General features: G+C 38.3%; 1 protein-coding gene across 2 annotated transcripts in view; it reads left to right on the top strand.

Annotated features, from left to right (window-relative positions):
- Nucleotides 1–27,794, top strand: part of LOC121375727 (neuronal membrane glycoprotein M6-a-like) — a 128,790-nt gene that overhangs the window by 38,084 nt on the left and 62,912 nt on the right. Inside the window, exon 1 of one of the 2 annotated variants that reach the window (XM_041503329.1) lies at nt 2,946–3,097. The exons of the other annotated variant lie outside the window; for it this stretch is intronic. Within the exon in view, the coding sequence (XP_041359263.1) occupies nt 2,956–3,097 (142 nt within the window). The 5' untranslated portion in view covers nt 2,946–2,955. Of the gene's footprint in view, nt 1–2,945; nt 3,098–27,794 lie in introns of those variants that run through there. 2 annotated transcript variants of the gene reach the window in all.

A 27,794-nucleotide genomic window follows, 5' to 3' on the forward strand; every position in this document is an offset into this window, starting at 1 on the left:
CCCCAACCCCACACCATTGGATACCTTTTGACGTCATAGACATTGCTTCATTATTGGCGGTTGTAAGAATAGTTTCCATGGTGGAAGTCATGTCAACTACTAACTTACGTCATCAGCGATGCATACGTCACGGCTATGACACAACGATGACCCTTGTTCTCAAGTTGCAACTTATTTTCAACAAAAGTATCGTTCGAAAATCTTCCATAAAATTATAGATATTGAAAATGGGTAATAAACTCGCTATTCGCAAATACCATTTATCTTGTACTCGTGAATTGATGTTGTCTTTCCGTCGCCAAAGGTTCGGGAAGGACAACATCAATTCACTCGTGCAAGATAAACGGTATTGTCTCGTAGCTCGTTGAGTATTCTCTAAATCTCATCTCTTTGGTTCTTTATTTATAATATAATATAAGATAAGATACACTTTATTGCATATGAACATTCCACATTTGGAACTGAATGCAAAACATGTAATATTTGTACAAACATGGTACAAACAGGATACTAAACTAATTATTGGTTAATACATGTATATAATCACAAACTGCATCTGCACAAGCAGGACCCTGGTTTTGCATAATACATATAAATTGTTCATGCATAGACATCATTTGAAATGTGTTAATATGTAAAGTTAAATATTCATATAGTTTAGAGCGTGGAGTATTATATTTCATACATATTATGATGTGATGATATTCATCTTCAGTCAGATTGCACTGATTACATAACTGTTCTTCTACTGGGGTAAAGGGTTTTGTGTATTGTCCAGTCTCAACTTTCAATTTGTGGTTGCCGAGACGTAGTTTAATAAATTGCTTAATAATTTGTTTGCGGTGTTCTGGATGTATGCAAGGTAATAATTATGGTTCTAGCTGTATCCATCTTTTTTGCCTGGAGCAACAAAATGTTCCTTAAAAAGGTCTGAATATTTAGCTTTAGTCGCACTTATAAGACGAGCTGGATAATTTATAATGTAAGGTGGAATGATTTCTCCTTGAGCTCCCTCTTCAGTAATAATGGTTGTATTTGCTTATTCACAAAATCTGGTCCCCGTTTTACGAAGCGATCTTAGCGCTAAGACCACCTCAAGAGCATAGCTGCCTTATACATTAAGGTGATCTTAGCGCTGAGACCACCTTAAATACATTGCTGCTTTTATACATTAAAGTGATCTTAGCGCTAAGGTCACATTAAATGCATAGATGCCTTATACATTAAAGTGATCTTAGCGCTAAGACCATCTTAAGTGCATTGCTGTCTTATACATTAAGGTGATCTTAGGGCTAAGACCACCTTAAGTGCGTAGCTGCCTTATACATTAAGGTGATCTTAGCGCTAAGACCACGATTCGTCAAAATTCAAATGTTTTGGAATTTATCTATTAAATTGTACTTCTTCGTTATTACGAAAGTCTCTGAAATATGATGTTAGCACTTCCTTGGTGACTACACATACGTTCTGCTATGCATAACTGATATACACTGCATGTATCTTTTTGAATTAATTAATTGGCATGATATTTGAAATAATTTATTTTAAAAAAACCCCACAAACCTACCACCAAAAATTTATATATATATATGTTACAGTTAATCTGTATAATCTGAGTGAAACAGGTAATATACATATTAGCTGAAAAAATCAGGTAATATACATATTACCTGATTATACAGATTAACTGTAACATATATATATATATATATATATATATATATATATCAAGAGCACCCAACCCCACCCCAGAACACCCCCCAAGAAATCCACACACAAAAAAACCCATCACTTTGGTTTTTTGGTTTGGTTTGGTTTGGATTTTATAGGCAGGTATTTTAATTTTTTATTTCATTTTTGTTTTAAAGGGACATTCCTGAGTTTGCTGCCATTGTGAGATGTTTCTGACTAATAAAATATTTCTACGATTAAATTTACATATTAAATATAATTTTCTTGTTTAGAATACCAGTGTTTGTATGTTCAATTTGTTTCTTGTCGTCTTAATATTTGTAAGAAGCCCAAACTGGATTTTGTCTTCAGATAATTTCGTACGTACGAAAAAAATATATTTTAGGAAATAAAATGAAATTTAATCTAATACAAATATTAGAACGATCAGAAACATGTTTAATATAGAGCCACTAATATTTTGTGCAGAAAAATATATTTGATATATTATTACAATCGTTAAAAAGTCTCTGTTAGTCGATATCATCTTAAAAATTGCAGCAAACTCAGGAATGTCCCTTTAAATTTGCTACATTTTCCTATTATAACAGCAAACTGATTGCAGTTATTAAATTAACCAAGTATTTGTGTGTTTCGATATGAAAAGTAAAACATTTAAACATTTAAAATATTTACAAATTAAAGAAGTGTTTATCAAATGAAAATACAGGCAAAAATTAGCTTCTACAAACGTATCCTACTTTCACACCTAAGTAAGGCCTCCTCATTTTCATAAATAGCAGACGTAAGGTTGATCAAAACTGCTTGGCTGTGTCTGGAAAAGTGAATTAAATGTTGTAAATAACATTTTGGAAACATTTATAATAATAACAAGTTATGCATATAGGTATAATATTATATTCCTTTTTAAATGTCTAAACTAAACTTACTTTAAATTAGTAGGAAAAGCTTTTAAAGACATTGTTTTACCATTTATTAATGCTAATGAGACTGACCTATTTTGCGTTCATAATAATAAAATAAAAAATACTGAACAACTTTTTGCGGTATATTTATTGATATTTCTAGTGTTATTAATTGCACACATATACCAGTAAGTCTGTTTGTACTTGATTTTAATAACTGGATTACCCAGTGAAAAAAAAAACGAGCAGTAATTCACTGCAAGCGGCTCGCGACATATCAGCTTCTTCGTTTGTGAATATGCAAAATACGGAGTTCGTCGATACACCGGTCGCATCAAAACGCCGGACTACAAGGTTTATGATGATGATGGCTCATGTTCACCGTGGACCTAGTAATAGGCTGGCGAACGCAGGAATGGACGGCACAGCGGCCGAGAACGGGGAACTTCTGTCCCTCAAAGACTACGAAAACGAAGATGACAACCCTGCAAAGAAACCAGGTGAGTGTCGGGCAGGTGTTAGGGGGGTCCTGGCGAGGTGTGAGCGATTGGGCGAAGAGGCGGGAGTGTGTGCGCAGTGTATAAACACACACACATACACACGCTGTTGTGTCAGTTTTGTCCACATTCACACATACTGCGGTTGATTGGGGACGTTAATGGAAAGAATTTAACTGTGGTTTGTGCAACATGATGGCGTTGGATGTAAATGACAGATATTTAGATGTGGTGTTTATATTATAATGGTGGTGTTGACAATTGAACATGTGTATAAATGTATATATGCACTCCGCTAACGTATATAACTGTGCGTTTACGTGTAACCCGTTTTAACTGAAGTGTAGTTTGTTATACTAGTAACATTATTTTTAGATTTACAATATTTGAACTGGCATATATTGCCGGAGGGTGATAATTCTTGTTGTAGCTCATTGTTCACGCACCATTGCTCTGTGCATAGCTGTAGCCTGCGGAATGCACTGGTCCATACATACACAACAAACAACAACACATACGCATGTACATATATAAAGAGAAAAACAACAACTCGATAGTCAAATGCAGATCTAGAAGACAAATGAATGGTATGCAAATGTTATTATACATGTGTACTGAACATGACTGCGCACGGTATTGAGCGACCAGTTACAGGTCATGTATACGGATATATTATTTCCAGCATTGTCGTGTTTTGTTTACATCCCTATGCACCGCGTACGCGCGTGCGTGAACGGGTGACAGGTGGGAGGGACATGTATACATAGTATTCACATTGCCAGTAGCACGCCGTGTATTTAAAAAAGGTGTTATTTACTATACGAGCAGATCAGCTGAGTGAATTACCCCACGACGGCCATAATGTAGTGTGGTGGTGTTTATTTGGTCTTCATTTGGCGACGTATGGAACTGTCCCAGTAAAAATAGTCTCACTTAACGAGTATTGATTTTTGTTTTCCCACACTGCTATACAACCGCGGTAGATTGGAAGACTGTGATCGTGTATCTAGATGTTGGCTAACACCGACCGCTGTGGGTACAGACGGAACATCGAAATCATCGATTAACTGATTGATTTCTGTCGGTATCTACAGATAAGGTTACCTTTAATATTTATCCAGCTGGTTATGTGGTGGTGTTTACTTTTGTTTCTGGGCAGTGTTAATGTTAAAGTTTAAGACCAGATTTATTTTATTTTATTTTTGAATGATCATAAAAAGGAAAGAAAAAAGAGCCGTACCTAGGCCAAAATAAATATTGAGGGGTAGGATTTGCAGTAGAAGAAAACTTGGGGGAGGGGTGGGATAATATACTGTTTTGCAGCAAATAGAAAAGGAGAACTGAGCCTTTTTTTATTTTTATGGGGGGTGAAACTGATCGCAAACAATCCACCTCCACCCGCAATCCCAACCCCAAACCCCATCCCGTTCCCTAGATATGACCCCAGACTAATGATTGACGTGCACGGTTTATATAGTTTATTAACACATTTAAGCCTTCCGGTTCATAGGCCGGACGGCTTACAATTCATTTCAATATCATTTCACATACAATTCATTTCAGTAACGTTTCACATACAATTCATTTCAATAACGTTTCGCGTGCAATTCATTTCAATAGCATTTCACATACAATTCATTTCAATAACATTTCACGCACAATTCATTTCAATAATTTTTGACAAGTGGTCATATGTGGAGGAAGAACAATTAAATAAGGTCTTTCCCAGTATTGCATTGTTATTTTCTATTATAGGGAGTGTCCCGAGTCAGCCGCCATTGTATCATGTTTACGATTAACACATCGTTTTTGATGACTGAAATTACATATTCAAGATATTTTCCTGATTAGAATTTCACTGACTGTATAAACAAGGTGTCTGTTCTATTCCTAATGTGTGTAGAAGGCAAAAACCAAATTTTACAATCTAATAATCGGGTTCGAAAAACTATATGTCAAGGACAAAAAAGAACAATGATACAAACATTAGAACACGACCGCAAAACCATCTGGATATAAAAGCTCTGGTGTTCTAAACAAGAAAATGTATTTAATATGTAAGTTGGGTCACCAAAAAGGCCCAGTTAGTCGAAAACATAGGCGTACGGACTCCCATCATTGTAGGTGGGCAGACAGTCTTTTGTACGAATTAAACGAAAATGCCCGAACCAGGATAACCACCAGGATGGTGCATATAAAAGATCCCTTGCTGCTAATCGAAAAAGAGTAGCCCATGAAGTGGCGACAGCGGGTTTCCTCTATCAACATTTGTGTGGTCCTTAACGATATGTCCGACGCAATATAACTGTAAATGAAATGGTGATTGCGTCGGTAAATAAAACAATTCCTTCTTTCCTTTCCGTAAATAAAATGTGTTGAGTGCGTCGTTAAATAAAACATTTTCTTCCTTCCTTTTTGTGGTTTTACTTCAGCACTAGGTGGGCAGTTGCCCCCCCCCCCCCCCCCCCCCCCCCCCATGCCCCGTCTAGTACGCTTATGGTCGAAAATATCTCACAATGGCTACAAACTCAGAATAGTCTCTTAATGAACAGGCAATAATTGCACAAACTTTAACTCAAATGGTTTGCGCCAATGACGTTGCTAATACAATAGTAAACGTATGTGCAGTCGACATTTCAAACTGAAGTGCCTGGTAACACCCGATGCTAATATGACTGGAACATCCAAGCGTTGATGGTGCTGGCCATCAGTGGACGTGGAAGTTGAATTTAGACCAACTCACAGTCATTGATTTTTCACACTGGGTACTGCACGGGAACGAATGCCACGTGACGGCTATTTGCACAAAACTACAGTAAACCAGTCAATCTTACTTACATACAACGAATGCCCCGCAGAGTAGTTAATCTCGTAGTGGGGACCAGTGAATTAATGTTGTCAGACGCTCGTTACTTGATGGATCAAGTCTTCATTCTCTTGTAAACTCGCGCATTGTGCATATAGTTTTCCATTCTTCTACGGTGTTAATAGGGATATAAATCATTTCAGTTCAACTTATTTTCGTGTTTCTATCCCATCAAGATTCAAGCACGATGCCCTGGGTACACATCTCGGGTATCGGGATTTCTGACGAAAACTGACGGTCAATTGTTCGTGTTTAGTGATAGAGACCGGCCTCGGCGGCGCAGCGGTTAAGCCATTGGACTACAGGCTGGTAGGTACAGGGTTCGCACCCTGGTACCGGCTCCAACCCAGAGCGAGTTCTTAAGGGCTCAGTGGGTATGTGTAAGGTCACTACACCCTCTTCTCTCTCACTAACCACTAACCAACTAACAACTAACCCACTGTCCTGGACAGACAGCCCAGATAGCTGAGGTGTGTGCCCAGGACAGCGTGTTTGAACCTTAATTGGATATAAGCACGAAAATAAGTTGAATTTAAATGAAGTGAATAAGAAATTGGTGGTAAATCACTGCATCCGATATATATATATATATATATATATATATATATATATATATATATATATATATATATATATATATATATATATATATACACATACACATACACATACACATACACATACACACACACACACACACACACACACACACACATATACATATATCTATATCTATATCTATATCTATATATAACAGGATCGTATGATGGACTCCCCAACCTCCTCCCCACTCCCCAGTTAGGATATTTGATATTCCAGATAATACCTCATGAAAAATGACAGTATGTTGTTGTTTACCTTGGGTACGCTTACATAGTTTTATATCTTCCTGCTGTTCGGTTATTAACCTATGTAGTTCAATGTGTTTTTGTAAAACTCAAGACCAAAAGTCACAGTTACCATATATTTAAGATCCCAAACTGAGGTGCACGTTTGCTCTGGTCCACATTGATATTAGTTTGTTTTGTTTAACGACTTCGCTAGAGCACGTTGATTTATTAATCATCGGCAACTGGATGTCAAACATTTTGTCATTTTAACATATACATGTGGTCTTATAGAGGAAAACTGTTCTTTTATCCCTTGGACAGGATAGGACATACCACGGCCTTTGCTATACCAGTTGTGGTGCACTGAATGGAACGAGAAATAGCCCAATAGGCCCACCGACGGGGATCGATTCTAGACCGACCGCGCATCAGGCAAAGCGCTTACCCACTGGGTTACATCCTGCCCCCGCCACGTTGATTAATTCATCACCCGCTATTGGATGTGGATGCCAAACATTCAATAATTATGACAAGTAGTCTTCAGAGAAAACTCGCTTCTTGTTTTCATAAATAGCAAGGAATCTTTAAATTTGCACTTTCCCACTGACAATACAGCTAACACCACGGTATTTGATACACCAGGCGGGTTCCATTGGTTGGGACGGGAAATCACCGAACAGGATATGACCAGGTTATGACCCAAGCAATATTGCTGTACTGAATGAGTTAAATCTCATCCCCATTTCATTTCTTTTCAACTTATTTCCGTGCTTATATCCAATTAAGGTTCAAGCACGCTGTTCTTGGCACACACACACACACACACACACACACACACACACACACACACACACACACACACACATCAGCTATCTGGGCTGTCTATCCAGGGCAGTGGGTTAATTGTTATTGGTCAGTGAGAGAGAAGAGGGTGTAATGGCCTTACACCTACCCACCGAGTCGTTAAAACTCACTCTGGGTGGGAGCCGGTACCGGGCTGCGAACCCTGTAACTACCAACCTTATGTCCGATGGCCTAACCACCACGCCACCGAGGCCGGTTCCCATCCCCAAATTATGTGTAAACCCTGTTTTATTGGCATGTAGTTTCACGTAACCATGTTGGTATTCATCTTAAGCAAATATTTCTAATCTTTTATCTGTAGCAAAGCTTTCTCTCTAATTCAAACAGCTAATATTCACAACTCTATGTGATGTACAGAGTGTGCTGGGTCAGCCAGTGAAAGGACAGAAGCACAATGAAGCTCAACAATGGTACAGAACAGAAGTTCATAATTTTTTAGACTCCCACATCTATCTACTAGCCGGCGCTCTTGATGTATGCCCACCCGAGATCTCGCCGCTTACTGTTTGTGGTTTTATAAATGGCCGATTGTGCTCGGGAGATAGTGGTCATACTTAAAAAGAAATGCATTTAATGCTCCGTTGGTTTTATGACCATCAGAGTGTCTGCTTCCCAGAGTTTAGCCTTTTACCTACATTCTTAAACAGGTGTACTGCTACCTGAGTACTTTCCATTTGCATACACTCGTAGGCGTACTTTTAAGAATACCTGTACCTCTCCGTCTGTGGACGTACCTGTACTTTCATCGATCCCGTCACTGTGCGTGTACAAACGTTTATAGGTCTTCTTCTAGAATGTATACACGTCCCGTTTTGCTACAGTTACTACTGTTAATTGTATTACTGGGACGTTGGAAATGTTTTATTTAACGACGCATTCAACACATTTTATTTACGGTTATGTGGCGTTGGATACTGGGAGGTAGCCCAATGGTAAAAGCGCTCGCTTTATGCGCGGTCGGTGTAGGATCGCTTCCCGTCGGTGGACCTATTGGGCTATTTTTCTTTCCAGTCAGTGCACCACGACTGGTATATCAAAGGCCGTAGTGTGTACTATCTTGTCTATTGGATGGTACATATAAAATATCCCTTGCTACTAATAGAAAAAAAGTATCGGGTTTCCTCTCTAAGACAAAATTGCCAACTGTTTGACATCCAATAGCCGACTATTAATAAATCAGTGTGCTTTAGTGGTGTCGTTAAACAAAACAAACTTTAACTTTATGTATTAACGCTGCAAGTCAGAGGTTCTAGAATACGGTCTCCCGATGCCTGGAGCAAGGTTGTTTTCCTGGGGTTTTTTTTATATTACTGCTACGTGCGTTCCCCCTGTAATAGAAGACAGTTTTGTTTAACAATACTTTCACACATTTTTTTAGTCAGCTGCCTACGTTTCTGACAAATTATGATAATTGCAAAACGCAGTTTAAATACGTAGCCTAGTGGTAAAGCGCTTGCTTGATGCGTGGTCAGTTTTGGATAGGATCCCCATCGGTGGGCCCTTTGGGCTATTTCTCGTTCCAGCCAGTGCACAACAACTGTTGTATCAAATGCCGTGGTATGTGCTATCTTGTCTGTGAGATGGTGCATATAAAAGATCCCTTGCTACTAATGAAAACAATGTAGTGGGTTTCCTCTCTAAGACTAAATGTCAAAATTACCAAATGTTTGCCACCCCAGAGCTGAGGTCCATGAGGTGGCGACAGCGGGTTTCCTCTCTCGATATCTGTGTGGTCCTTAATCATATGTCTGACGCCATATAACCGTAAATAAAATGTGCCGATGATTTACACTCAATGTGCTCTAGTGGTGGCGTTAAACAAAACAATCTAGTCCCACATAGGCTATATCTTGAAATTATGTGTAAGGAGTATTTTCATAGGCACCTTTCCACGCACAAAACAGCACACGTCACGACGTTTAAAATACCAGTCGTGGAGCACCAATTGAAAGTGATCCCCATCCTGTTGTAACAGCTTGTGGTGTTTATTGTGGACAGCTCGTTCCCGGTGCTGACGACGAGGAATTCCATTAGAGCGTTATAGATTGGCTCATTACTCCACATATACATCTTCATTCGGTCGATTTTCTCCCATCAACTCGTTTAAAGTCCAGCATGCTGATTGCACTCCAGTATTGAACCCAGTGTCTCTTTCCCCACTTTTCTTAACTCATTGAATAAACGTCCGGTTGAAATGAAAAACAGTGGAACGAGACCCAGTTATTAGCTAACGTGTTACACTGGTGCTAATTTTGAGGTTCCCTTTGTAAAAGAAGAAACCTATTATCGCCACACAAGCTTTAATAATATTTTTTTTTTAAATAGTATGCAAATTTCCCCACATACAACATGTTATGGTGTTTTCCCACATACAACATGTTATGGTGCTTTTCCATATACAACATGTTATGGTGCTTTTCCACATACAACATGTTATGGTGCTTTTCCACCAAGTGAATGCGATCACTAACGCGAACGAATGGGTTCTTTTGATACCCTAAAGTACGTCGGTGTCAACTAAACGAATGCAAAGTCGAGAAAAAAAAAGCAGTTTAAAGAGCACATTGATTCATTAACCATCGGCTATTGGATGTGAAACATTTGGTAATTTTAACAAACAGTCATCAGAGGAAACCCGCTACATTTTTTTCTAATACAGCAAGGGATCTTTTATATACACTTTCCCACAGACAGGATAGCACATACCACTGCCTTTGATATACCAGTCGTGATGCACTGGTTGGAACGAGAAACAGCTCAATGGGCACACCGACGGGGATCGATCCCAAAACGACCACGCATCAAGCAAGCGCTTTACCACTGGGCTACGTCCCGCCCCGAATGCGAAGTCAAAGGCAAAACTATTCGCAACAGCAAACAGGAACCACTGGAAATTTCTAATCGTTCGCTTCAACCCTAAGTTCAGCCAGCAAATGTTTCGCTAACATTCGTGGAACGCAGCTCAGTGCTATAGCGCTTGCTTGGTGTGCGGTCGGTTTGGGATCGATCCCCGTCGTTGGACCCATTGGGCTATTTCGCGTTCCAGACTGGAATATTAAAGGCTCTGGTATGTGCTATCCTGTATGTAGAATGGTGCATATAAAAGGTCCTTTGCTACTAATAAAATGTAGCGGGTTTCTTCTCTAAGACTATATGTCAAAATTACCAAATGTTTAACACCCAATAGCCGATTATTCATTAAATAATCACTGTACTCTCGTGGTGTCGTTAAACAAAAACAAATTAATAAATCAGTGTACTCTACTGGTGTCGTTAAACAAGGCCATACAAACATTAACTTTTTAACTTTTCCTGCATTCAAAGTGATAGCCACAGGATCCGATGATGGAGTTCATCCTACGGTTTATCATGACCCAGTTGATGGTCTACTTATGGCACCGTCTGCCAATAATATGAGTGGGATTTGAGGAATTAAATCTATTTTATCTAATGCATTTTGGGGCCTACAGCTTGAATATTAAGATGGTATTGTGTACAAAGTTCACAAATAGTGACACGAGTCCGTAGGCGTCGGAAGATGCAAAGTAACTGATGTAGGCGCGTGCGTGGTAAATTGTGCAGGGGTGCGGGTCTAGACTGACAAGCGAAGTTTGTAGGGAAAAGGGTGGGGTCGGGTCACTCTCCCCAAAACATACATTGAAAAAAATGAAAACAAAAAAAATCTCCTGGGAGTAGGGGAGAGGTGTGAATGGAGCGAGTTTTCTCTCTAAGACTGAATATAAAAATTATGATATGTTTGACATCTAATAGCTGATGATTAGTAACTCAATGTGCTTTAGTGTTGTAGTTAAACAAAACAAACCATAATTTTTCTTTAGTTACTGATTAAAGAAGCTGTATGTTAAATACAATTTTCTTTTTAAGTCATACAAACTGTTCAAGCACGTTCACTGTGGGTACTAGGTATGGTCGTAGACATGGTCTTTAAAAGCGTGAAGGAATCTATAGGTAGGCTATAGGTTAAAGATTATGCACTTGTCCCTCTCAGTTGAAAGGCGATATAATATACACCAGCCCCACCGCCCCATCCCAGTAGCAAACATCATTGACACTAGTGCAGGGCGCACATTAAGTCAATACTTAATGTGCAGGGCGAGTTGCTTCCCTCTATTTAGCAAATTTAAAATGGCGGGGGAAATTGTTTTATGTTGTTGTTGGAAGATTTATTTTGTTAATAATGACGAGAGTACTTCAATCGGGATTTAGAGAGTACTGTAGGTTATTAAATTTTTTTTATCTGTGCATCCATTTGTTGCACTATTTCGTTTGAGAAACGGTTAAAACATGGCGCCACAGGTTTTGAATAGCAGCTATATATAGGTTGCATAGTACCAAAGAAGTACCAAATATTTACGGAGTAAAAGCAGCTGTGGGTGTGATTGGTAGTAATATGTGACATTGATTATTTGTGCAAATACTATTATCCATTGATAATAAATAAATACATTTTTATTTGTTATACAGTTGTTATGCAGTATATACTAGAGGTTGAAACTAATGCGGGGTACCCCCAAAAATGGAACTGCAATTTTCAGCAAAAATGACAGTTGCTATTAAAAACATAAATTAAATCTCTTAAATGATACGTGACCCCCCATTTTCTTGCAGCTAGATTAGATGTGAGGTACCACCCTTTCTATTGCTGTACTTCCTGGGTGTGTTGAAACGCTGCTTATATCAGTTTTATTAGTAAACGTTAACATTATCGGCAATAGAAATTGATTTGGTCTAATGGAACCTATAGCATATATTCACTATATTATCATTATTTTATATTGTGTGCCATTTACTGTTATTTGACAGTCATAATTGCTTAATTAGGTTACAATCAGGCATGGGAGTTCATAATGACCTTGACCTTGGCATTAATTTACTGTGCACTGCTGAGAATAGAGTTTGAAAAAAAGTCTGTGCTGACCAATTGGAGATTTTGGCCCATATCTTTTACTTAAAATATTTTAAAGCTTATTTATCCAAGGTGATGGACATATCATATAACACTAATCTTATTTAGGATAATAAGTCTAGGCAAGATGAAATAAGCTGCTAGTAATAATTCATTTTTAGTTAAAAAATAATGTTAGCTGATATTAGGTTAAGCTTTTAGATCTCCATTAACAATGTGTATTTGAATGCAATTGGCTCTGGAATGACTATATTTAAATAACCTGATTTCTGCTGTAATTTTAACATACTTTTTAGGTTGGTGAATTATGTTTTAGGCAAATATGGGAGTTTTTACCATTGTTTTTGTGAGTTTGGCAAAAACATTAAAATCTACAGAAGTGGGTTCTGTGTAGCCATTTTGCATTCTCTTCTTTATTTGTACACAAATATAAGCTTGGTAATGATAGCTTTAGGTCAGTTCATTAAATCTTGTCCATATATTCAGTGAGTTTTCTACAGTAAATTGTATTTGAAGTATATACCAAGTACAAGAGCAATTTTGACACATTTGTTAATCTACCTAGGAGTGTGTTAGTATTATCTTCCACTATCACCACACTTGTAAAGCTATATTTTCCAATATTACTATGTAAATGATGTGTTACATTACAGATTGTAGTAATGCATACGATATAAATATTATATTCAGTTAAAACAGAAAATAATTAAAGAAAAATGACTTTCGCACTCTTTTGATGGATTGAATGTGCTTTTTTTATGACAAATAAAAAATAAAGATGTAAAACCCTAATGATAACTCTAGATATGATACATGTCTGTAAGCACCAATCACTGGAGATTATTAATAAAATATCAACAGATATATTGGTAGCTGTCAGTGGATTTAATAATGCATATATAAAAATCAACTAGGCTGATGGGTTTGAAAATATTGCATTCAGTGACTTGACATCCAAGCATAGTCCATACCTTGGGTGTTTACCCCACCATGATGTGTACCACATTAATTTACTACTATCTGTGGATGCAGTGGTGTTCATTTCAGATACCACATGTAATATGCTTTTTTTCTAGTGAAGTTCTTATCATATGCCCATTAAAGTCTTTCAAAACACAGGGTTACTGCAATAAATGAGTTTTAAGGTAATTATTTATTGGAAATGAGAGACTCTGACTATGCATGCACACACTACATATAAAACTAAGCATACACAACCAACCCATAGTATGTATCTTCAAGAGTAGTATTTTTATTTATTATTTGTTTTAAATATGATACATTGCATTTGTATACAACTTTGCATAACACTGATGCTTCCTGAGGTGTACATTAAATCAGGTTGCACTGTAGGAACAACACTTTCAATTATGTTGTCACATCATATCAGAACACAGAAGATCCTGTTAGTCATGAAAACACCCAATTGGACACTTTTTGAAAAATATATTTTTTTGATATAGGTTGCATAGTACCAAAGAAGAGAGTACTGTGTCAAGGTTCGACGGGCACCGTCAAATATTTACGGAGTAAAAGCAGCTGTGGGTGTGATTGGTAGTAATATGTGACATTGATTATTTGTGCAAATACTATTATCCATTGATAATAAATAAATACACTTTTATTTGTTATACAGTTGTTATGCAGTATATACCAGAGGTTGTAACTAATGCGGGGTACCCCCAAAAATGGAACTGCAATTTTCAGCAAAAATGACGGTTGCTATTAAAAACATAAATTAAATCTCTTAAATGATACGTGACCCCCCATTTTCTTGCAGCTAGATTAGATGTGAGGTGCCACCCTTTCTATTGCTGTACTTCCTGGGTGTGTTGAAACGCTGCTTATATCAGTTTTATTAGTAAACGTTAACATTATCGGCAATAGGAATTGATTTGGTCTAACAATATCCGGACGTAGAAAGAACCACACTTTCTACGTCCCTTCGGACTACAGTGACACCCAAGCTCACGGCTATGTAAATATGATTTGCTTGTGCGTGTGTCATCTTTGAAAGTCCTCTGTATACCTGTGAGCTAAGCGAGGCATGTGACTCACAGCCGTACGTCACACTTGGCTTGTCACCAGGGTCACGGGTTGGGGTAAAGGGTACGTCAAGTCAAAGCGTGGACGAGCTGTCAACAGACGAGGAAATGACAGGTTAGGAGCCGTCATCAAAATTGGGTTAACTCCCTTGTGTGTTGAACTCTTCTTAGTACTGAGCATTTATTCTGTCGTGTATAGTTATGTGTTATTGGGCAGGACCTGGGACCAGTTTCACAAAACATCGTAAACCTAGTTTTACATATAAACGTAAATCTACGACTAAACCATAGTTCGTATTACTACTAACAGTACAACAAATATAGATCTTACAATGCTCCATCTTCTATAATGGTGCAGATATCTTCGTGAAATAGATGCCAAAAAACATGTAAACGTCAGGGGCCTTTTTCACTAAACATCCTAATTTTACGTCTGCTACTAGCAGTTATACCGGTCATGCGTTTACACGTGTTTGGCGTCTATTTCACGCCTCGTCATTATGGAAGGTGGAGCATTTTAAAGACAAAAGAAAATGAAATATGTGTATTTCTAACTATATTTCTTGTACTATAATAGTAATAAGAGTTGTGGTTTAGTCGTAGATTTACTTTTACGTGCAAAACAAGGCCTACGATGTTTTGTGAAACTGGGCCCAGGTTAGCCCGAGTACTCTGACGGTAAGAGGGGTGGGACGCAGCCCAGTGGCAAAGCGCTCGCTTGATGTGCGGCCGGTTTTGGATCCATCCTCGTCTGTGGATTCATTTGGGCTATTTCTCGTTCCAGTATGTGATATCATGTCTGTGGGATGGTGCATATACCGGTAAAAGAATCCTTGCTACTAATGAAACAATATAGCGGGTTTCCTCTCTAAGACTATATGTCAAAATTACCAAATTATTATAGAGTGCCTTTTATAAGTCTCAAAGATACAACTTTGATATGGTTTCAATACAGAATTATACACCAGATACTAACAACTAATACTTTTTTTACATAAAATTAAATACATAGATACTAATGAATGTACGTTCTGTGGCAGTTCACCAGAAACATTAACACATTTATTTTACTATTGTAATAAAGTGACTGATCTGTGGCATGCTGTTGTAAATTGGATTTTAAACAAAAAAGGAATTCGAATAAAATTAAATAAAACAATTATTTTATTTGGACAAATAGGCGATATAAAAGACATTTATAAACTGGCTGTTAATAAACATTAAATATTATATATACAAGACAAAAATGGAAAAAAAAATGAAATAAATATAATAGCTGCTGAAAACCTTTTACAAAATAAATACGAAATAGAAAAATATATTCTTTTTAAAAACTGTAAATATGAAGAGTATAATACAATCTGGGCACCATGGAAACGACTCTTCAGTCAAGAAAGTAATTTGATGGAAGATAATAGAAACAATTATCAAGCGAGCGCTTGACGAGAATTTTGACATTATTACTTATCACTATAATTACCTACTATAACTTCTCTTTTTAACATTCTTTCTTTCTAAACTTATATATTTATTTTATGTCCCCATTACATCAACCAGCCTATTTAAATATATTTCTATTAACTAGTCATTTATAATACTACTATCTACATGTACATATGCATTAATATTAAATATATCACCATGTACATTATTTGTATAAGTATTACTATTACTATAATCAACATACTACCACAAAGTGTATGTACTTCCAGTATTTAGCGTGTATAATCTAATTCATATTCTGTGAGGCGATGAATCAGGGCACCCCAACCCTGGCATCGTCAAAATGACCTGGGACAATAAAAAAAAAAAAAAAAACTTAAAAAAAAAAAAAAACTTAACAAAAATAATAATAATAAACAAAAACGTTATCACGCTCTCCAATCTATATCGACCAATCTATATTAATATTGCGCAATCTCTGCCTACCAAACGGTAGTCAAAGATTCCCGCGCTAATACAACAACAATCCTGTGTTTGACGTCAATACCCGTTCATCGATAATTTTTTAGCTCACTGATAAAAATTCGTTCACAAATTAATCACTAATACACACACTACAGGAAGAAACCCGACAGCACCACCTTTCAGTAATGTTTCTGCTAAATACGTATGTATGCAGGTATTAACCAGAGGGAGGTGGTTAGTCTGTGCCCCCTTCCCCGACATTATGCCCAAAACAGTTACCTTTTGGTCCTGTATATGATATAAACCTAATTAGCACGGGCGTAGGAAGGTGCCCAAAAGTGTGGCGTGCGCGCACACACACACACGCACGCGCGCGCGCACACACACACACACACCACTCTCTATAACGTGTACCGACCCAACTTCAAATTAATCATAGTTAACAAACCTTTTTGTAAAACTGCACTCATGGCCCTAGAACAAAATCCACGTCTGTCTGAATTATTATATACTGCTTTAAAGGTAGGGTCAACTCAAACAAGAGCCTTATGTGTTGGAAAGATGCATACCCGGACCACCAACACATACTGACACTTTAGCAAATGAAAAACGCGTAATTTTAGAGTTAATAAAAAAACATGATTATTCCTGCTAACTGGGGGCAGCCATTTTGTTTCGTTTGTGTGAGGTCCGGTGGGATAGCTTGGGGCGAAGTGACGTCATCTCCTGACCATGGCCCATATTTTCGAAGCTATCTTAGCCTACGAAATCGTGAAATCATCGTAAGCTATGACGTCACTATGGCGTGCGCTGTAGTGACGTCACAACCTACGACGGTTTTACGATTTCGTAGCGCTAAGATGGCTTCGAAAATAGGGCCCCATCTCCTGTATGTACAGTGTAAACAGAAGCAGTAATTTTCCACAAGGCGCTTCTCTTTGATCAACCTGACTTGTAAAACCGCATAAATGACGTAATAATATAATAAACTATTTAACTAAATATATTTCAAGTTGCATTAACGGAACAAAATGGGGTTATAGTATTTTTCTCTGTTAAATAATCCAAAGGAAAAATGTACACTATTTAGGCCTATTGATATGCTACGTTAGAGCAAAAACGACAACCCACGATAGCCAAGTGATACTTTTCTTTTCTTTGGGACTACGTAATTGGTCAGTTCTGTGGTTTTAGATGGACAAGTCTACTTAATCAATAGTTTTACAGAACTATTTACAGTAATAAACCATGTTCATTACCATTTTAGGGCGACAGATAATATTCCACAATACCGGTATGTACTTTTGTGTCTAGACAGCGTCAATTAATTGGCTCGTCTGCTTACCAATCAAATACACACCTGCCAATCAGGAATCACAGGTAGAAGCAACTAACAGCATAGACCAATTAACTAAGAAAACACTCCGTGTAGCATTTCAGTGCGTAGGTTAATGCATGGACAAAATATTGTTAATTATTTCAACTTGTTGTGTAGCCATTTTGACCTATGGTATTTTATTTTGTATTGAAATATAATATATAGTACTGGATATACTTATTGCTGGCTTACTGGGATGTATATTATTACAGAACATTGCAATGTATGACTATTTATCATCCCGCACAAACCAGGTAGATTGTCTTTCTCTAGTTCTAAGGCTCATTTCTGACGTTACGCGTTAAGTATTACGTAACCACCAGCTCGCCAGATGATGATGATGATAACTAGTTTAACGTGCCCATATACCACTAGGGTTTCGAACACGCCCATCCCGAGTCCGACCTCCGATAAGATCGGTGGCCTGACTCGGGATGGAGGGCGGGGGGGGGGGGGGGGGGGAGGTTGGTGAAAATGGGCAGAATTTTGAAAATAGCAATTAGTAAATGAGTTAATAAATTAAAGAAAAAAAAAAAAAAAGTTACAAGCCAAAAATTAAAAAGAATTGACTGCTCGGCCGAATATTTATATAATTTGGAGCATTTTAGAAGGACAGTCCAAAATTAAATAAGAGAAAGAAGAGAGGATCGGACTATTTAATAATATTACAAAAAAGAAGTAATTTCGACATAAGGGGGCGTACTCACTGAGATAGTACAAAATGGCTGCGCCCGTTATATATAATAGCCATCACATTTAACCGTTTTATTAATTAACTATACGATTATACTTGTTGATATTAAGCAATAATATATCGTTGAATATGCATACCAGACCAAATGCCTGAATTGTCCCCTCCTTTAACAAGCTTTATATTAGTATTGTTAGATCTGTGACATTATTGCATTTATTGCTGCTATTGGACAAGTTGTAAGTTCCATGTCATTCTATCGACCCATCGGGTCATTTACCGTTAGTGGTATGTGGTGTCCTGCTGGGGAAAGTCATATCAGCCTATAGATACGTGACCAGGCAATACTTACTGACAGCGGCCTGTTGGTCAGCATTATCTTGTTTTTTTTAATCCAATAACGGTTGACTATAACAATGTGTTCAATGTGCTAGGGTATCGTTAAACAAACAGTCCGTTCCATGCTCCAGTATCAAAGGGAGGTAACCTAATGCACCAACACGTCAGTTTGCAACAAAGGAAGGAAATGTTTTATTTAACGACGCACTCAAAACATTTTATTTACGGTTATATGACGTCAGACATATGGTTAAGGACCACACAGATATTGAGAGAGGAAACCCGCTGTCGCCACTCCATGGGCTACCCTTTTCGATTAACAGCAAGGGATCTTTTATATGCACCATCCCACAGACAGTATAACACATACCACGGCCTTTGATAAACCAGTCGTGGTGTACTGGCTGGAACGAGAAATAGCTCAATGGACCCACCGACGGTGATCGATCCTGGACCGACCGCGCATCAAGCGAACGCTTTACCACGGCTACGTCCCGCTCGTCAGTTTGCAACAATGTCGTTTTGAGTCTAAGGTTCGCAGTCATGGATTCAAGGCAATAGAGGGCGCCCAACCCCATCCCATCCCAGCATTGTTTGGAATGTATACTTCTACAGGTCCGTAGGGACGATAACTGGAGTGGGCTGTGGGGTCAAAATCTCTAGTGAGTGGGTTACAATCTCTAGTGGGGGACACAAGTCATAATTTTATATAGAGTAGGACCAAAAAAAAAAAAACCGTACATTTTCGTCCTCGTGGGGTGGGGGTACAGCTGATCACCCACCCACCCCCGATTCCTACGGGCCTGATTCCACCTATACTAAGACTAAGGATGCACCATGAGAAATGACAGAGACAAAGAGGTGGGGGAGGGGGAGGAACTGCCCCTTAGTTCTGGAGCAGAACTTCAAATTGGGGGTAAAAATTATAGATATTCGGGCAAAAATTATAGATATTCGGGCAATATGTGCTTACCTAAGACATTTTTACTACGTATTTCCATCATTCTATATAGCTGTTTCGTAGTAATACTAATGTGAATAAATGTTGTTATCCAGATTCGGGCATTTTCGTTTAAATCGGGCCAAACCCAGCCTGCCCCTTCCCTGCCCCACCCCCCCTCCCCCACACACACATGTACAAAAATTGGAGCCCGTACGCCTGTGATAAATGCTATATTTTTGTTTAAAGATCCGTTGGATGAATCCCGTGTCAGTCCTGGGGTCTTGCAGTTTCCCACCATCTTTCGACTGAGTTTATTACACGAGAAATCAAATATGGCGTGACATAATAGTGTAATACAATACTAGTAAAATAAAGTATCTATTTTGGTAGCGAAAATGGTGTGTTTGTGTAGCGAGCTCTCTGTATTTGTAATTCAAGAAGTACAGATTGCTGTGTTTGTACATGTAATTTAACCATCCGCGAACGTGTCAAATTGACTTTGTAGACAATAACACGATTATATCCAGTGGCGTTGTAGTGGCTTCCAAAACGAGAATAATATTAAAGGCATACTGTCACAGACCACTGAACTATTTTATGGTCTAACAAAGTATTACCTGAACAAAAATAATTTGATTTGTCCCTAAATGTACTTTATTCAATCACCTTCATAGCCACCATATGAATTATGGCAATGGTCCATAATTCAAAAACTAAAATTGTCGAAAGGGTTGACATGGATTTCACTCCATCATGGTTCAGTTAAGGCGATGCGGTAGCTAGATTTGGTTTCCAACAATTAATGTAATTTTTATTTATTATCCATTTTTAGAGAAATAAGGTCCTTAAATCCATGACAGTATGCCTTTAAACAAAACATTACAACAAAAAGTCATTATAGACTGAGTCCTCAAATTCGTGTTCATCGGCGTTAGTGAAACACAAATAACTACAGATTCTATTGTTGCAGTCAGTGAAGTTATTCAGTTTAGCCATGTGACAATGATTGCTTTAAAAAAAAAAAAAAAAAAAAAAAAAAAATATATATATATATATATATATATATATATATAGCGCTTATCACTCAACGGATGAAAACAGATTTAATTTTCACAGCACCAGCTGTTGGCGGCTGTCGGGCTTCGATATTAACCTGTCTCCGATGACAACGTATGACATCATTTTATTTCACATAATCAGATCACGTGTCATTATCGCGTTACCACAGCCAGGATACATTCCTGTGTTAATCCGACTTCTACCCTGGAGGCCTGCAGCAACATCTGTGTCTTGTTGTGTATAATAGTATTAATTAATACACTACGTTTACACATATATATATATCTGTGTGCGTGCACTTAGTCAGAGCATGCATCTGTGAATTGTAGATCAATAAGCGCATCGGTCACGTGGAAAATACTGTAACACGACTACATGGAGTTGAATCTGAGGCCAGGGACATTGGAATCCTCTTTACGGTGGGGGGAGATGGGGGGGGGGGGAGGACAAATTGGCCTTGGATGGGTGGACAAATTGGCAGTTATATATTAGTCTGTATATCACACGGACCTTTCAAGTGAAACTCTGACGCCATATGACCGTAAATAAAATGTGTTGAGTGCGTCGTTAAATAAAGCATTTCCTTCCTTCTTCAAGTGAAACTGACTCCCCAGTAGATTTAAATTTAGTCAAAATTTTCATTTCTTGCAGTCACTGTTATTCAGAGATGCTTAAAGTACTCGTCCGTTCACTAAATGCGAGTAATAATTCTGACAGCGAATTTGTGTGTGTGGGGTGGGAGAGGGGTGGGATCCGCGGGGCCTGCAGCACAAATAACAGCGAGTCCCCCTTCCCAGAATATATATTTTGCAACCCCCTCGGGAAGAGGGGAAAAATGATATGGGGAAAATAAATGCATGTGCTACGGGCCCCCCTGTATCGCGGAGACCGTCGCACGTGCTACATGTGCTACTAGGATAAACCGGCTCCGATTCAAACCCCACCCTCGGGGAGTACACTTAAAACAGGGTGACATCTTACATTTAATTTCCGTGCTACTAAATGAGATGTGGTATAAAATTTAAGTTATATATTTTTTTAAAAATGCTTTATTAGCAAATTTCATTTTTGCTGCAAACTCATTTCCATTTCTAATTCTTGTTCCCCTACCCAGACCGGTTTCAATCTTTTATATGTTACAGTACAACAAATAAAACCAGTAATTTTAACTTTTTAAAAATATATCCATTTAGTGGAACATATAATAGTCTTTGAACAAATAAGCATTGTCACATAGACACTCACACACAGACCAAAGCAGGGCAGCAGTTGTTTTTGTTCCGTAAATAATCAGTGGCGGATCGGGGGGGGGGGGGGTAAATTTTGTAACAGTTATAATTTTATTATATATGAATTATTATTTTTTTACGATCCCCTCCAAACTGCCCCAAATGTTCCATTGGCATTCCGCCTCATGTCATTGGGGCCCCCCTAAATGGATTTTCTGGATCCGCCACTGATAATTGACGGTATGATGCACCTCGAACTATGGGGAAAATGGTGGTAGTTCTGACTTGGTACAAAGCCACGTGTTTTATCGTCTATGTAAAAAGATATCTCATCAGGTTGTCACACTTGGCTGTATTTCAATATGTATTTTTTTTTTAATTGTAAATCTACGTTTTACATTTCGTTGATAACCTAATAAACCAGTTCTGTGATTCTATATTGGCCCGACCCCTGGAGTGAGCAATCTGACCCCTGTCGACGGGATGACCTGGGTGTGACCTCAGCTTATCTGCATGCCCCCTGTCGCTTGCTCCAGATGTTTAAAACGTGTGCTCAAATCATCTTTACTCCATCTGCACTGTGGAATTGTACTTACAGCGTGACCGCAATAAAACACCAGTCGTTAATACACACACACACACACACACACACACACACATACACACGGTTACCAGTCTACTGTATAAGAGTGCAAGATAAATCGGTTCATTGTGAGACTGAGAGATGCTGGTGCATTTAGTGTAACATTTCGGTATTCACATACATTTGTGTTTGATGGAAGTTAAACGTTATCTTCTTTCCACACGATTCTTGAAAAAGTCTACAGCCAAATTACGTGTGCGTCGATTAGCAATGTGATAATAATAATAATAATAATAAATAATAATAATAATAATAAATCAAAACATCTTTTGACTCCAGTTCGGTGTAAATACGTATTCCTTAATTTAAAAGGTTGAATCCACCTCGGTGATGTAGACAATCATAACAATTATTGTGGATTTCTGGACTTGCGGCTGGTAGGTGCCTGGGGGCCTAATTCACTAAACTCTCGCAATTTTGCGCTCTCGCAGTGCAATGTTAAAAGACTTGCAAAGAGGATGCTTTGATGTCTAGCAGAGCCTAAGAAAGCGTTGTGAATTAGGCCCCTAGTTCGCACCTAGATACCGGTTCCCAACCCAGAACGAGTTTTAACTGCTTATTGAGCAGTTACTAAAGAAAGAAAGAAATGTTTTATTTAACGACGAACTCAACACATTTTATTTACGGTTATATGGCGTCAGACATATGGTTAAGGACCACACAGATTTTGAGAGGAAACCCGTTGTCGCCACTACCTGGGCTACTCTTCCGATTAGCAGCAAGGGATCTTTTATTTGCGCTTCCCACAGGCAGGATAGCACAAACCATGGCCTTTGTTGAACCAGTTATGGATCACTGGTCGGTGCAAGTGGTTTACATCTACCCATTGAGCCTTGCGGAGCACTCACTCAGGGTTTGGAGTCGGTATCTGGATTAAAAATCCCATGCCTCGACTGGTATCCGAACCCAGTACCTACCAGCCTATAGACCGATGGCCTACCACGACGCCACCGAGGCCGGTTTGAGCAGTTACTAAGCCACTACACCGACTTCCCTCTGACTAACAAACCTCTAACCATTAAACCCTGCCCTGGACAGACAACTCATTCTCTACCTTTTTTATGTATTTGTTGTTGTTCTTGTATCGGTAGTATCGTAACAGTTTTTCTCATTTACGAAAAAAGAAGAAGCGTGAGTGATTTAATAATTTTTCTATATTTATTATTCGGTGGTCAGTATTTAGAGTTGCTTTTTTCAAAATGTCTGGTTTAGTAGAAACGTCACTTTGAAATACTCTTGTATTTCATTTCAAATTGATGGCAAAGTTTGGGTTAGACTGCGACCGTGAACTTCAGAATACAAAGACATTAACATTTGCAACAGCAAATACGTGTGTGTTGTTATTTACAAGAAGGGGCAGAACGTAGCCCAGTGGTAAAGCATTAGCTTGATGCGCGGTCGGTCTAGGATCGATCCCCGTTGGTGGACCCAATGGCTATTTCTCGTTCCAGCCATTGGTCCACAACTGGTGTGACAAAGGCCGTGGTATGTACTATCCTGTTAATAAAAAGTAGAAATGACATAGCCTATCAGAAGCTCAATGAGCGTGTCCATGTTGGTATTGGGACGTCCTCAATTAAAACTGTGTGATAAGGCGAAGTCATTACAACGAGTATATGGATGCGTGTAATCGAATAAAAGTCAATCGTGAAGCGCACATAAACAGCAGAGATGTTTCAGTAGATGGATGTCTTTGTCATATTATTGTTAATTCTTTTACAATATCAAAATAGTAGTATTTGTATTTACTTAGTTTCTTGAAAAATGTAGTCCTTGACGTCAGAGTAAATTCGATCTGATTAAAATTAGCTCTACTGGTATATACCAGTAGATCTAACAGAATTGTGTGGACTCCCATGTCCAGGTGACATTTCATCTGTAAATAACAATTTAAATATCGACCAATTACACTGCGCCTTTTATAGCGTTATTCGGGAGCATACAAATTCTAAAAATATCGGGCGAGACTATTAATATTTTATTCAACATTGAAAAAAACAGGGGGGAAAGTGCAGTAATAAATTCTGGATTGTATACTAGTATAAACAGATTTCATGGCTATAACATCATGTTTTGGGGGTTTTCCGTCTTGAAACGAATTTTATATAAAATTTTATATTGAAACTAGTTTCCGGCATACCTCGTAATTCACCCGAATCATTTCGTATACCCTCGGCATAATCCCGAATGTTTTCAAATTCTTTTTAAATCACTGGCATGATTTAGCAAGTAAGGTTTTGATTGGTCGTATGAAAGGTCAACTGGACATGAGCTCCAACGGGCTGCTGTTAGATCCACATGTAATAGTGGAGCTAATTTTAATTAGATTGGCGTAAATTCAGCTGTAAACAACTCCAGTTTCCGGTTTGCTTGTTGCTATGATACGCCTGTTCCGTCTTCGCGTTATTATTTTAACATACGTCCAAGAAATAATAAGAAAAAGACTCTGCTTTTCTGGGCCCAGTTTTACAAAGCATTTGTCCATAAAATGTTCCATATTCCGTAATGATGTAATTTTCTGCGTGAAACAGATGCCAGATTCGTGTAAACGTATGACGGGTATAAATGCTTATCGCGGTCGTAAACTTATGCGGCCGAGGATCGTTAAGCAGATTATATTTAATAGGAGTGCATGAAAAGTAGGATAGTGTGCTTTCTCGAGTTCCTCTTTATTACTCTGTGTGCATACAAACAACGCTGTGCCATACTGAATGCTACCACGATTGGTATATCAAAGGCCGTGGTATGTACTACCCTGTATGCGGGATGGTGCATATAAAAGATAATTTCTTTCTCTTTTTTTTTTCTTTACTGAATGCTAAAACTGATATGTAGGTCCACCCGCCTGTCTTTCCAGCTAAGTAATTGATGTTTTTTAAATTTTAAGTATTGCTTTTCTTTTAACTTTACTTTGCTGGGGCCTAATTCACAAAGTATTTTTGCATTGCACTGCGATATCGCAAAGTTGCGAGAGTTTAGTGAATTATATCCCTGATCTTTTAATTGAATTATTCTTGAATTTGATAGAAACAATCCACTGCCATTCCAAGTGCTATTGTTTCTATTATTCTACTTTTATGTCTCTAAACAAATATTATTTTAAGCAAGAAAATAATAGGCCTTTCGCCCATTACCCTCTGTGTATCTGTATGTATGTGTGTGTGTGCGTGATGTGTATATACACACATACACGTACGTATACGTATACATAAAGTTATTATTTTTTGACACATAAAACACTATCTTTGTAGAATCGAATGTAGCGGGTTTCTTTTGATGACTACGAGTTTTCTTCTTCTTCTCGTTTGGTTTCATATGCTCACTAAACCCTGAGATGTGCTGCATCAATGAACTGGATCGTCAGTTGGAGCTCACCAGGACTGCCCCATAGCTTTTCTTTACGAGTCAGAATAACCATATGTTTGACATCTAATAGCCGATGATTAATTAATCAATGTGTTCCAGTGGTGTCGTTAAACAAAACAAACTTCTTGTCAAATCAACATCTGATGAACTTAACGAGTTTTATAAAACCATTCCTAAATTATTCTTTTAACTTGTATAATAATTGAATATCATGCCTGGTGGTCGCATTTTATTACAGTTGGCCTGCACGTTAAACAGATCAATAAAACATACACACTTTCAGCCATGTGTTATTAAGGTAATTTTCGTCGGCAACTAATCGGATTCGGCCAAATCTTTATCTGATATAATATGATCATAGATATTATGTCAGTCATTATCGACCTCGGTTAAGCCATAAGACCTACGGCTGATAGGTTCTGGGGTCGCACCCTTGATACCGCCGTTAACCCAGAACGAGTTATAACGGTTCGATGGGAAGGTGTAAGACCACTACACAAACTTTACTATCTAAACCAACTATTAAACATTAACCCGTTGCCCTGAACGTGCAGCCCAAGCAACTGAAATGTGTCCCTAGGATAGCGTGCTTGAACCTTAATTGGATATAAGCATGCATAAATTCAGTCTTAATAAATAGAGTCACTTGTTAAGTACCATTGCGAAGAGCTTTACCAGAATATGGTGATGGCAAGCTCCAAAACAAATATTGGAACGGGGTGGGGTGTGTGTGTGTGTGGGGGGGGGGGGGGTACCTCTAACACCCTCCTCTTAGATACACGTTTGCAGCTTTTATATGTCCCTATCACCTCATAACAGGTCTCACTGATAGAGTGGATGCCCCCCACACCCACAATTTGAATGCCCACCCCCTAATATAAAATGCTGGCTACGCCAATGCCCACGTACCCCTACCTCCTACTTCACCTGTCCTGATAAATAAACAATTAAACATACAAACAATCAATCAAACACTTACCTCTCTTGGTGTATTCCACTCAACATTTGAAGAAAATATTGCAACATAACAGCACGGTAGTTAGATGTCGCTATTAGGTAGTATTTATACACATTTAAAACAAAGATACTCATAAATGTCGAACAGCGATTCTGTTCGCACATTTCTGAAATTAAACTATTTTCAGAAGAAGGGGATTTAACTCAGTCGGTTGAGCGCTCGCCTGAGGTGTTTGCGTCGCAGGATCGAAACACTGATAGGGTTTTTTCCCCTCATTCCAACCAGTGCACCACAACTGGACAAAGGCCGTGGTATGTGCTTTCCTGTCTGTGAGAAAATGCATATATAAAAGATCCCTTGCTGCATTACGAAAATGTAGCGAGTTTCCTCTGTTGACTACGAGTCAGAATTATCAATTGTTTGACATCCGATAGCCAATGATTAATTAATTAATGTGCTCTAGTGGTGTCGTTAAACAAAACAAGCGTCTTCCCTCAATATTCAAAATAATGCATTGGTCCCCATTTGAACATCCCCTCCTCAGTCGCTACCATCTTCCGACGACCATGACATAATATTAGGGAACTAGGAAGGATATATGTCCAAGCGTTACGTGCTTGAACATTTCACAGATGTAAGTGTGCCTTCCATAAG

This window comes from Gigantopelta aegis, chromosome 6 (genome assembly GCF_016097555.1).
Source record: "Gigantopelta aegis isolate Gae_Host chromosome 6, Gae_host_genome, whole genome shotgun sequence".
NCBI classification, from domain to species: domain Eukaryota; kingdom Metazoa; phylum Mollusca; class Gastropoda; order Neomphalida; family Peltospiridae; genus Gigantopelta; species Gigantopelta aegis.